Source organism: Melanostigma gelatinosum (genome assembly GCF_949748355.1).
Source record: "Melanostigma gelatinosum genome assembly, chromosome: 8".
NCBI lineage: Eukaryota > Metazoa > Chordata > Actinopteri > Perciformes > Zoarcidae > Melanostigma > Melanostigma gelatinosum.
In genome coordinates, this window is record NC_136641.1 from 26,748,374 (window position 1) to 26,761,447 (window position 13,074).

General features: G+C 42.1%; 2 protein-coding genes across 3 annotated transcripts; one reads left to right on the forward strand and one right to left on the reverse strand.

The window, feature by feature from the left end:
* Nucleotides 1-1,227: 1,227 nt before the first annotated feature.
* On the reverse strand, nucleotides 1,228-8,615 carry tafazzin (tafazzin, phospholipid-lysophospholipid transacylase). Of its 2 annotated transcripts, none has more exons than XM_079274486.1 (11): nucleotides 8,511-8,615; nucleotides 5,587-5,733; nucleotides 5,212-5,340; nucleotides 5,092-5,137; nucleotides 4,926-5,011; nucleotides 4,777-4,857; nucleotides 4,105-4,146; nucleotides 3,897-3,959; nucleotides 3,312-3,364; nucleotides 3,152-3,229; nucleotides 1,228-2,527 (listed from the first exon to the last, which is right to left on the reverse strand). In XM_079274486.1, the coding sequence occupies exons 2-11, from the start codon at nucleotides 5,693-5,695 to the stop codon at nucleotides 2,426-2,428; spliced, it is 789 nt and encodes a 262-aa protein (XP_079130612.1). In that variant the 5' UTR covers nucleotides 5,696-5,733; nucleotides 8,511-8,615; the 3' UTR covers nucleotides 1,228-2,425. The 2 variants fall into 2 exon arrangements, with proteins under 2 accessions (XP_079130612.1, XP_079130613.1); XM_079274487.1 differs by having other exon boundaries at nucleotides 5,615-5,733; nucleotides 8,511-8,521.
* Nucleotides 8,616-9,551: 936 nt separating this feature from the next.
* On the forward strand, nucleotides 9,552-13,074 carry ndnl2 (necdin-like 2). Its single transcript, XM_079273980.1, has 10 exons — nucleotides 9,552-9,879; nucleotides 10,588-10,707; nucleotides 10,843-10,906; nucleotides 11,077-11,156; nucleotides 11,274-11,368; nucleotides 11,486-11,565; nucleotides 11,930-11,972; nucleotides 12,054-12,116; nucleotides 12,607-12,721; nucleotides 12,802-13,074. Exons 1-10 carry the CDS (start codon nucleotides 9,829-9,831, stop codon nucleotides 12,889-12,891), a joined length of 801 nt encoding a protein of 266 aa, XP_079130106.1. The 5' UTR covers nucleotides 9,552-9,828; the 3' UTR covers nucleotides 12,892-13,074.

Below are 13,074 nucleotides of genomic sequence, written 5' to 3' on the forward strand. Positions count from 1 at the left end.
ACTTAAAATATCTATCTAAATAAACTAAAATCAGATTAGTATTTATTAGATTATTAAAATGTCCATTTTATTTGACTTTATACATATACTCCACTAGATTTTGTGAACCAGTATTGTACTTTTTACTCCACCACATTTAGTTACTTTACAGATTATTAACAACATATAAATCAACTAATAAATTGTGATGTTATCAGTTAAGCTAACCAGCATTAGCTGCACTTTGATCAGCTGCAACATTAAAGTGATGAAAACATGAATGCATCAATAATATCATATATATGATCATCATATGAGGATGTTTTAAAATATGATAAAATACTTCACTATTAAACTAAACTGCATTATTATTTATATCCTCACGTGACACGACGACATGATTGGGAAGCGTTACATTCACAAGGCACAATTAAAATGTATAAAAGTTGAGCATTTATTGGCGTTCACATACAGCAGGAAAGAGTAAGAATCAGTCAGGCCATAACATTCATAAATCATCTCCATTATAAAAGCCTGTGATTAAATAAGTTATGTACATCTGTAACGGGGCAGCATTCGAAAGGATCTAAAGAAAACTCAGCGGTTTAATAATGTACAAGAGCGATGACAGAGCGAGGAAACACGGTGACGTTGTGAAGAACAGAAGTGAAACGTGTGACGGTAAAACAACCATTAAAGTAACAATCATTCACTCTGCATGCCTGCTTCTGATGAAACACGTTGACCAGTACAGCGCTGATCGATTCCCTTCATTCGATCATAAATCCCTCGTGTGTGGGTGCACAGAGGAGCACCCGAAATACTCAGATCTAGTATTTCATGGTGTGAAGTTCTCCTCAAACAGGTTGATGCAACCTGAACACCAGAAAACAGGAATACTGTTTCATGAAATCCTCAGTTTTTAAATGTTATTTCTGTACCAACATGGTCGTGCTTTTATCTGAACTTTCTATTCCTGTTTTTGTGAGACACATTCATCAAACGCTCTGACTTCATAATTGTAAATGAGCTTAATTAACGGCCCAATAACACCACAAACCTGCTCCGGATGTGCTGCTTTCACAGATCAAATAAAGGAACGAGTCGCCTGAGGATCGCACCGTCAGCGAAATAAAAGAAGAAACGGTTCCATGTGAAAGATTCTTATCGAATATCTCTGACTGCAACTGGAGCCGTCAAAGTATCGAAGAGATATATATATATATATATATATATATATATATATATATATATATATATATATATATGGTCCGCTATTGTGTCCGTATCAAAGAGAAAAAAATATCTAAATACTAAAACAAAGTTAATTCGGCAAATTCTCCGAAATCACTCGTAGAAGAGTTTTTTTCCCCGTGAAGCTTATTGTTGGCGGCAGAGTCCGCCGTTCCCGCCCTGGATTTTTAAATTGCCTTCTTAAGCAGGAGGACTCCGCAGGAAACCAGTGTTACGTTGATATGAGATCATTCGTCTCCTACAGCCGCTGCGAATTCTAACACAACATCTCCTGCTGCTGGCTCATATTCAAAGTGTTGACTGGCTTTTATTGTGAAACACGAGGGTGAACGAGCACAAAGAACGTTTGCGTATGTTTTTTTAAATATTACCGCGTGCAGCAGGAAGCCAGACGACTGTGGCTCGGGGCACGACGGACAGAAAAAGGCTGATTATTGACAGACTCCTTTATCAAAAACCACCTGAGTTTATTTGGCTGCGATGTAAACAGATGCTCTGTTTCTGATAAAAGTAGCTGCTCAACGAGTGTTTGCTGTCGTATCGAACCGATCTTGATAAAAGGCGACAAGACACAGCTGCAACTACCGCTAATCGCCACAGGCGGCGCCAAAGAGAACCCAACGGAGATCTTCCAGATTGTAACTTCAAGGTTCGGGAAAGATCGCAGTGAGTAATAAAAATGCAAACATGAATTGCAGATCGGTGACTCCAGCCTGCTGCATGAACAGTCCATGAAGGACAAACTACTTCCTGCATTCCGCTCGCTGGAGCTAAAATAAGCAGTTCACTCAGTACCCCTGAATGTGCTTCACGCCACACACACGCTCGAGATCTTTCAATCTTCAGGGACCAACTGCCTGCGTCGAGGTCACGCAGCATTGATTGGTATGAATTCAAGTCATCGTCCATCGATCTGTCGTTTCAACCCTGTTTCTGGGCGGCAGTGGGATCGGAGACAAACCCAGCGACTGAATATGCTAAAGTAAGAAAAACATGCTTTTACAAAGACGTCTCATCAGCAGGAATGGATGCTCAGTTCATTTTTCCACCGATAGTGATCCACAAACGGTCCAGTGTGTGTGTGTGTGTGTGTGTGTGTGGACGTCCGGTTTCAGAGGTTTTACCCTCGGTTTCGGGTAAAGGATCCTCGGTCTTGTTGGCTGTGAGGAGTGTAGCGACCAGGACTCTGGACTCAGGACGTGGTCTGGACTTGTCCGTGGAGGGCCTCGGCCTGGACTTTCAGGCTCCGAAACTCCTCCTGGATGAAGTCAGTCAAGGTCTTCCTCATTTCCAACTGAAAGGAAAAATGTAAAGAAAAGATGCGTTCTCCTTTTTCCAAATGCAAAAGCACATTGAAGAATGCCTCGAGTGGGACTTTAGCCTCCGTTAACTATAACCAGTGAAGCCAACTGCAGCTGAAACTATTTACTAAATTATTCGCAGACTATTTCAATCGTTGATAAGTTTAGTTTCAGCTTCTGAAATGAGAGGATTTGATGATTTTTCTTGGGTTTTAGAGTCGGACAAAACGAGCAACTTTAAGCCATTTTCTCCAATATTTTACTCGACTTCCTCAACAAATCGACCAATCGAGTTGTATTTCGGCGGTTATTTTAATCTTCAATTGATAAATCATTTGGTCAACAGAACATCAGCAAACAGTAGAAAAGAACAGATCAAAACCCAAAAGATATTAAGTTTATGATCACAAAGACTAAAAACAGAAAGAAAATATTCACATTTGAGAAGCTGAGTTTCTGCTTTAAAGACTAATTGTTTATTCAGCGCGACGATGTTTCTGGCGACCAAATCTAATGTTTTGCTCCAAAACGTTCTCAATCTCTAGACACGCGTGTATGAAAACACATGACATACGCAGCACAATGAAACACGCCGACACCTTTAGTGTTTGTCTCACCTGGCTCTTGTTCTCGGCTCGGAGGGATTCAACGAGCTCTTTCACGCTGAACGGTTTCCCCACCAGGACGGTGATCCTCTGGAGGGAAAAACAACCGCTTTAAAAGCAACAATAAACATTTCATTGAAGTCCTGCTGGAGTCTGACGTCAGCGTTCCCACCTTGCCGGTCCGAGGGATGTAGGGCGCCACATTTGGCAGAACGTCATTCAAACCTGAGACAGGAGAAGAACAGACTACTTGGTCTTCTTGGTGTTTCACCGAAACACAGAACTTCCAGAACCCCAAAGCCTTTAACATCACATCCAAACTGTTACTGTCAACGCAATTCAAAAGAATAAAGTTGATTGAATTATTTCATACAGACAGCAATGAATGTATATTGTCATTTTGTTTATTTCACAATCTATTCATGTGAACTGTTTTGATGAGGGCTATCTAAAGCTTGTCCTTCAAATGCAGTTTTGAAACATGTTCCCGCTACAGACCTGGCTGTACTGTGCAGCTCTGCCTCAACAATACGAGATGTGATCCAATGAAAACAAAGTGGGAACTTAGTTGCACGTCAGTCCTCGTCTTTCTTTCCCCTCATTTCGTCTCTGTACTGTACGTCTGTACTGTGATCTCAAACAAAAGGCAGACATGTTTTAATTCTTCCATCATTCTCTTCCTGCCTGTGTGTAGCGGACTCCATCTTTAATAAAGCGATGAAACAGCAGCAACATGCGGTGATGTCATCTTACTCACCCACATGCCAGAGCGGCAGGATAATCGGATTAAGGGAGCACTCCGCTATTAGCCGACCAACGCCTGAAACACAAACAGGAAATGATCTGAACCACAATCAGACTTTCACACCGACGACAGCAAAACCAGCGCTCTACGTTCATCTTCACCAATCTCTGATGCTGAACATCACACTGTACAAACACTCAAACTCATGCACTGTACTCACCCCACTTTAACCGGATATATTCTTCACTCATGTTGACTCTGCCTGTTTCATAAGAAAGGAGAGAGGAAGTGTTTATTATCTCAGGCGGCAACCTCCAGTTCTAGTGAAGTCAGAGCTTCACGTATTAAAGCTGCATTCTCTCTAGTGTCCACCAGGGGGCGACTCCTCTGGTTGTATAGAAGTCTATAGAAAATGACTCTACTTCTCTCTTGATTTATTCCCTCAGTAAACATTGTAAACATGAGTTTATGTCTCAATCTCTAGTTTCAAGTCTTCTTCAAGACCCTAACCCTAACCCTAACCCTAACCCTAACCCTTCAATACAGCATGATGTTCATTTAGTACATTATGGTCCATTTAGAGTCACACAGACCATAAAGCAGGGGATGCTTTAGGGCGGGGCTACTGTGATTCTACGTCACTCCTCCTCAGTCCAAATATGGTCACTTCTGGTTGACTGGTTGCAAAAAGCCAAGATGGCGACGGGCGAATCACCAAACTTGAGGCTTCAAAACGTCAGTCAACAAACCGATGGCTGACGTCATGACGACTACGACCACTTCTTATCGACAGTCTGTGTTATTTCCACAACACTCAAACGAAATCAAACAGCTACAGAGAAAGAGACACGACTACAAGTAGAGTGAAATGTGAGGAGCAAAGCTGGAATACCTTCAGGAAAAATGTGCACCCAGTCTCCTCTGTTCATTTTCTCCAGAATAAAATCCATCCCTTTCTGGTAAACGCCGTCGCCTGCAGAGAACACATCATGACGTCAGACGGTGAGACAAAGTTCAGGGATTAATAACACAGAGACTCACCTCTGCAGACCGGAACGCACTTTCCACGACTGAAGAATCTGGAGTGCAGCTCTTTTGTGAAACAGATGTCTGATGCTGCCGGAGACCTGCGCGGTTACAGAGAAAGATTATGACCCAGAAAAATAAAAGCAAAATGAACGAAGTGTTGGAATGATTAAAAACTCACCAGCGCATCTTGTTGAAGGTCCACAACTGTCTGAACTTCAGCACACCTGTCGCAAACACGGGGTTATTTTCACTGTGTTCTCTGATGTGGCCGTGTGATTTGAGAACATCTGTTTCTTACCCCAGATGTGCGGGTCATCCATACAAGACTGGTGATTGGACAGAGTGATGAGGGGCGTGTCCGAGGGCCGCCGGTCGATCAGGTCCAACAAAACCTCGTGGTTGTGGACCGTCAAGCAGTTCATGTACTCTGAAGATTGGGAGGGAGAGAGAAAACTTGTGTGGAAGAAGTATTCTGATCTTTTACTGAAGTAAAACTACTTATACAACACTGAGAAAATACTCCACTCCAAGTAAACGTTCTGCATTGTAAAACTCACAGGAGTAACAAGTATGATCAGCTAGATGTAGTTTACGTAGTTAAAGTAAAGGAACACTTCATCCTTCAGTTTATCACAAACATTCTACACATCTGGAGATCCGTGGTTGAACGTACTGGTCCAGAAGTAGGAATAGGAGCCCACCATCCCCATGATCAGTGAGCTGGAGATCCTCCATGCCAAAGCAGGGCATTGTGGGAACGGCCATCTGACCTCCAGGGGCATCACAGCGCTGCACAGACTACATCCACACACACAGGAACCTGGAACCACAAACACAACGGGGGAAAAAAGCGGTTTAATTCCACACGTGTTTCTGGAAAGTCTATAAAAATAACCCTTCATTGTCTGTACGAGATGCTCATTACGTTAACAGCATTAGATTTTCTAAAATGACTGATCTACACGTTGCATCTGCTCTTATACTCTGTGACATTTAAATGTATCTGCATGTCTTCAGTCTGTTTGCAGAAGTACTCAGATATTGTACTCAAGTAAAAGTAGCAAAACGACAGTGTAGAAATATTCTGTCCAGCATGCTTTTCTTTTTACTAAAGTATAAGTACTAAAGTATCAGAACATACATATATACCGAAAGTGCCAAAAGTAAAAGTACTAATTTTGCACAACGGGCCATTTTAGAATGATGTTTATAATGAATCTGGATTATAATGATTGATAGATTAAAGTGTTCATCGGTTTAATGTTGCATAATATGGTAACGGTGGAGCTCATTTCCATTACTTTATATACTGCTGGTAGCTTGCGAATTTGCCTCCAGGGATCAACAAAGGTTTATCTTGATCTGTAATAATACAGCATGATGTTTTCTTTTTTGTTGATTATATGTTGTATTATGAATCTGAATCTGCAAAGTAACTAAAGTCATCAAGTAAATGAAGAGGTAACAGGGTTCCCACGCTTGCCTTGAAAAAAATTTCCATGCTACCTCCTGATTTTCCAGGTACCATATTAAGTGATGATCTATAGGCCCCTGAAGCTTTCCGCCCCCCTCACACACACACACACACACACACACACACACACACACACACACACACACACACACACACACACACACACACACACACACACACACACACACACACACACACACACACACACACACACACACACACACACACACCTGACTACTTACTTGATTTAAAAGATGTGCCAGTCAAGTCTACATTGTAAATGCTTAGAGATTATGTCTTATTGATAATATCAATGCATGAAATAATGCAACAAGCTGGAGATGAACAACAAACGTGTTTTGTAGACCCAGACAGCCAGAACCTCACTGCACCGACTGTCTCCCAAAAATGACATTCCCCCAAAAACTAAAATGCATTCTCAATTACGTTTGACCAAAAACGTATTTTCTCCATGATTACGTTTGTGTTTGACGTATTACAAATACATTTCTAATCAACATTTTAACACCACCACCGCATCTCCTTCTCCCTATTACGCGGTCAGAATACGACCACAACACGCCGCCTGTCTGCAGCAGAAACGCGCTCATCCAGGCCGAGCAACGAGGAACATTACGCGGCTACAATACCTCCACAAAGGCCCGCGTGTAAAATCCGGGAGTATTTGTCATACGTCAAACACAAACGTAATCAGGGAGAAAATACGTTTTTAGTCAAACGTAATTGAGAATGCATTTTAGTTTTGGGGGAACGTCATTTTTAGGAGACAGGACTGCACCATTAGACCACCATTACATTGTTCCTCAGCTCGCGCACCCCTGGGGGTGCGCGAGCTGCTTTGGGAATCCCTGCTCTACAACATGGGATCATCCATTTCTATCTACAGTAAAAAGCTGTTCACATGTAAAGGGTTTTTATAAACTCATCTTAATTCTGTGCTCAATAGTTTCATTTTATTACTATTTTACACATCATCCAATAAAATTTTCCAGGACAACTGTTTCAATTTCCATGTAAGCGTTAACTTTTGCTCAGTTTCCATGACTTTTCCAAACCTGGAAAATTAAAAAATAAATTCCATGTTTTCCAGGTACCGTGGGAACCCTGGGTAAAAAGTATAACATGCACCTCTGAGATTTAGTACAGTAAAAAGTACATTTACCTCTGAGATGTAGTGAAGTAGAGTACAATATGTACCTCTGATATGTAGTACAGTAAAAAGTACAATATGTACCTCTGAGATGTAGTACAGTAAAAAGTACATTTACCTCAGCGATGTAGTATAGTAAAAGTACAGAGTAGCAGAACATGGAAATACTCAAGTAAAGTACAAGTATCTCAAAGTACTTGTCAGTGGAGGACTGTGAGCTAAGGTCACAATCTTCTTCAGAGGTAACTTATGTGTTCAGCGGCTAGCTGACGTTAGCCTGCAAGCTAGCTGACGTTAGCCTGCAAGCTAGCTAACGTTAGCCTGCAAGCTAGCTAACGTTAGCCTGCAAGCTAGCTGACGTTAACCTGCAAGCTAGCTAACGTTAGCCTGCAAGCTAGCTGACGTTAGCCTACAAGCTAGCTGACGTTAGCCTGCAAGCTAGCTAACGTTAGCCTGCAAGCTAGCTAACGTTAGCCTGCAAGCTAGCTGACGTTAACCTGCAAGCTAGCTGACGTTAGCCTGCAAGCTAGCTAACGTTAGCCTGCAAGCTAGCTAACGTTAGCCTGCAAGCTAGCTGACGTTAACCTGCAAGCTAGCTAACGTTAGCCTGCAAGCTAGCTGACGTTAGCCTACAAGCTAGCTGACGTTAGCCTGCAAGCTAGCTAACGTTAGCCTGCAAGCTAGCTAACGTTAGCCTGCAAGCTAGCTGACGTTAACCTGCAAGCTAGCTGACGTTAGCCTGCTAGCTAGCTGACGTTAGCCTGCAAGCTAGCTGCTAGCTTAAGTTTTCACACATTCAGCTCTGAGAGACAGAACTGTCACACTGTAGAAAAAATAACAATGAATAAACTGTTAAATGAAAGGGCAAGTTTTCGTCTTAGCTTCACAGCATCTGTTTAAAGACTTTAATAACTTGGGAAATATAGAAAACATCACAAGATCAAACATTTACCTCTCCTCTATCTGCTAAACAGACAGCTGGTGGTCACCGACCCCGGAAGTAAAAGTCACCGCACAGAGTTTTGGGTATTGTGGTTTCTTTCGGGGAAGAAGCCTGTTTGAACGTAATAATGTTGACGATTTGCTGTTGGCAGTGAGCACCGGTTTGTTTTTTTCACTTGGTCTTCAGAGATTACGGCTTCATCAATAGTGTTTGTTCCATTTTATAGTTTTTAATGTAGTTTACAAGCCGGTTTCCGTGTTGAGGTCGTCATAACACGACGCATGCGCAGTAAAATCTGATCCCCAATCATATGTGGGTTGAAGGCTATTTAAGTGGTAAGTATAAATAAGTTGAATTATTATCATGTTAATTCTTATAAAATAATAAAATCGAAAAACGAAATACAAAACTAAATACATATATATTCAAAAATGTATGAATGCATTTTAAAATACACTTTAAATAAATACAAAAAAAGAAATACATTAAAAAATATATAAAACAAACCTACATTTATACCTACATTTACTCAACTAAAGTACAAGTACCAATGCATTGTACTTGAGTATTTCCATTGTATGCTATTTATAAAGCCTATATTGTACTTTATACTGGACTACATCTCAGAGGTACTTATTGTACTTTATACTGTACTACTACATCTCAGAGGTACATATTGTACTTTTGACTACACTCCTCTACTGTTAGTAATAAACTGAAGGATGACGTGTTCCTTCCAGTAATATTCATTTCAGAAACATCATATATAATAGTAACAAACTATTTTTCACACTTTAAGTACATTCGGCTGATAATACTTACATACTTTTACTTAAGTAAGATTTGAATGCCGGACTTGTTTTGTAGTATTTGCACAGTGTGGTATTAGTACTTTACTTCAATAAAATATCTGAATACTTCTTCACGCACTGTTTAGTTCTTTGTGTTCCATGTAGACTATACTGTGTTTTATAAATTGTTTCAATAAAGCAAAACAACAACAAAAATTCCGGCGCCCCCATTTTGCGTCATCAACCAGCGTCCAAGGATTGCAGTAGCGGTACCGTTGGTACGGAAACAACGGAGGAGTTTCTGCATTTAAACAAAGTGAATGAATAGTTTGACTGAGCCGATTGTTTCATAATCGGATCCTCCACTCTACTGCAGTCTGTGGAGACTAAGACGTGCGTGTTAAAAGGTTTTTTAGAATCAGTTTTTAAACAACTACTTCGCTCTCAGGTTAGCTACCGTTACTAGCATGAACGTCACTTCCGGGTCCTCTGGCCGCGCTAAACTCTCATGAAGCACACTCAGGCAGCGTGTCGCCATGTCGCAGAGAAAGAGGCTGTCCAACACACAGATCTCCTCGCAGAGCAAGGTGAGTGTACACCAACAACACATGTTTAGTTATGTTAAATGCATTCTATATATTAGTTATGTTAAATACATTATATATAGATATCTATATACGTCTTGGGTCCATGTTTACTTCATGTCAGCTGATCACGTTTACATTCACATACGGCTCAGGGCTCATGGTGACAGCTTCAAGTTGCTTGTTTTGTCCGAGACCTAAAGTTATTCTATTAACTGTCATATTCAACAAAAACAAACATGAAGTACTCGCACTGGACTGGCTGGAGCCTTCTGCCATATTCGTAACCTCATATATATTCAAGCCATCAGTTAATCCAACAGCTACAACATTGTGACCATGATGTTGTGTTGGACCAGCGGTTCCAGACCCGGATCATTTTCATCATATTTCCTCTTTTTTTCCAGTCTGACGCTCACTCTCGTATATGCATGAATGTTGCTGAATGTAGCTAGTGTGTACGTGAAAGACAATCTGGCGGCAGGAGCAGACGTGCATTTATTTATTAAATTGTAAGTTTTAAAATTGAAATGTTACAAAGGGAATTTTTGTATTTCATGTTTTTGTGAAAAATCCCACTTAATGTTTTTTAAACTATATTTAATATCAATTATTACACCATTAGACCGCCATTACATTTTTCCTCACCACACTTTGGGAATCCCTCTGTTAGACACCAATTCAATTTATTGATGTGTTATTGTTCTGTAGAGGCAATCGGGCGGCTCAGTGGCTCAGGAGGAAAATGACGACACAACCTTCACCCAGCCGAGTACGTCCCAGGTCCAAAGAGGGATGCAGAAGCTCACACCTGCACAGGTCGACCAAAAGGTAAGACACACACACACACACACACACACACACACACACACACACACAAAGTGTTATTTCAGATAATTACAAAAGCGCATTTTCTTTTCCTTTGTTAGTGAATTGTTCACACACCTTGCTTTGTCCGTGTGTTAGACAGCTGAGGTGGTGCAGTACTTCTTGGTGAAGGACCAAAAGAAGATTCCGGTACGCCGAGCAGGTACAGCCTCACGTGCACACCGTGCAACAACATTCACAGGTTCATCAGCCGTCAAACTGAGAGACGCGTGTCTACACCTTTAAATCAGCCATCGGTGGACAGAGCGTCTCAGTGAGATCTAAGACTTAAATATTAAATAAATAGTGCAATGTATGTTTGTATGTTTTCAGATCTGGTGAAACACGTGGTGAAGGAGTACAGAACCATTTACCCTGAGATCATGAAGAGAGCCTCACGCACTTTTGACCAGGTGTGTTCAGTCTGAGGGGATCAGCAGCTGGAATCAGATCAAGTGTCATAATTAATAAAAATCTCATCACAACAAAAACTCAGTCACAATGTTGCTCTTTCTCACCGTGTGAAACAGGTATTTGGCCTGAAAATGATTGAAATCGACGCCAAAAATCACATGTACATACTGATCAACAAGCTGGAGCCGGGTGATGGAGCCTCACCCATCAAGTGAGTGCTTTTGTTATCTCTGTAATTTAACACTCAAGTCTTCAAGTGAACGGTTTGAACCATCACAGCGTGTGTGTGTGTGTGTGTGTGTGTGTGTGTGTGTGTGTGCGCGTGTAGAAGCCCGACCAATCCAAAGATGGGTCTGCTGTTCGTGATCCTGAGTGTTATCTTTATGAAAGGAGGCGTCGTCAGAGAAAGTGAGTGAGAGCTTCATTGCTCCTTACAGGTCGGAACCATGAACCCTCTGAAGCCCGAGACGTTTGGAGACACTGTTGAATTTCTTTGATCATTTATTTTACAAAACTCGGCAAACAATGGAATCTAAATATCTATTTTTGAAGTGTTACCAATGTTGGGGGGGGGGGGGGGGGGAATGGGGATCTAGGTGTTATAAATATTGAACTATTCACATGTTTACATCCTCTCCTATCTCCTCCTCCTCTCTTATCTCCTCCTCTCCTCTCTCTTTTCTCCTCCTTTCTCCTCTCCTCTCTCCTGTGTGATGAAGATGTCTGGCTGTGTTTTGTGATGAAGATGTCTGGTTGTGTTTTTGTGCTGCAGACCTGATCTGGAACACGCTCAACAAGCTCCGCGTTGACCCCGGGTATGTCAGGATGTGTGTGTGTGTGTGTGCGTGCGCGCGTGTTGTGCACCTGGTTATCAACGACTCTGAATCTGTTTGTAGAGAGAAACACGAGGAGTTCGGAGACGTAAAGAAGGTCGTCACAGACGAGTTTGTGCGTCAAAGGTGAGAATGAACAGTTCAATTCAAGTGGCAGGAAGAAGGCCTTCGCCTGTGTGCATGTGAACAGGTTTATATAGCCCCCCCCCCCCCCCCCACCCACTGAAGGTGTGAACCAGTTCTGATCCTGGAGCTGTATAGTGGGTTGATAGCTCGTTTATAAGCCAGCAGGACTGTGACCAGAAGGTTGCAGGTTCGAGCCCCCGTCAGGACGTGTGTTACAGTGTACTGGTGTGATCAGAGCCGCAGTCTGTCAGACCATAGACTCCGGTTTATACCACACCACAGAGCAGCCGGAGGGTGGATCCAGACCACCACAGCAGAGTGGTCTGGACCAGCACGGACTCCAAACAATCACTATGATGTGTCATTCCAACGGTTCTGTGTCCAACTCTCTATACTCACTGTGTGTTATATTGTGTGTGTGTGTGTGTGTGTGTGTTATATTGTGTGTGTGTGTGTGTGTGTGTGTGTGTGTGTTATATTGTGTGTGTAGGTACCTGGAGTACGTGCGAATCCCCCACACGGAGCCGGTGGAGCACGAGTTTCGATGGGGTCAACGTGCCGACGTGGAAGTCTCAAAGACCAAAATCCTGGAGTTCATGGGTCAAGTAAGTATCGGTGTTACTGGTGTACTTTGTTCAGTCAGTACCCGGAGGACTCGTACCTCATAAAGGATCTGGTGTCTCAGCTCCATGAACAGGACCCTCAGAGCTGGAGCCAGCAGTACAGAGAAGCCCACTCCGTGTCCGGCTCCACGCAGCCCGGCAGCAGCAGATGATCCTCCTTTCACTTATTTATTTCACCTTTTCTATTTTATAAAATGTGATCATAGTGAACGAACAGACAAATCTGTTTACTGCTTATTCTGCACATTTGTACGTTCATACTTCACCTTTTTAGTCCAGGGAGTCTCAAATGCTTGATGTCTCTTATTAAACACATTCAATATCACACACCGTTA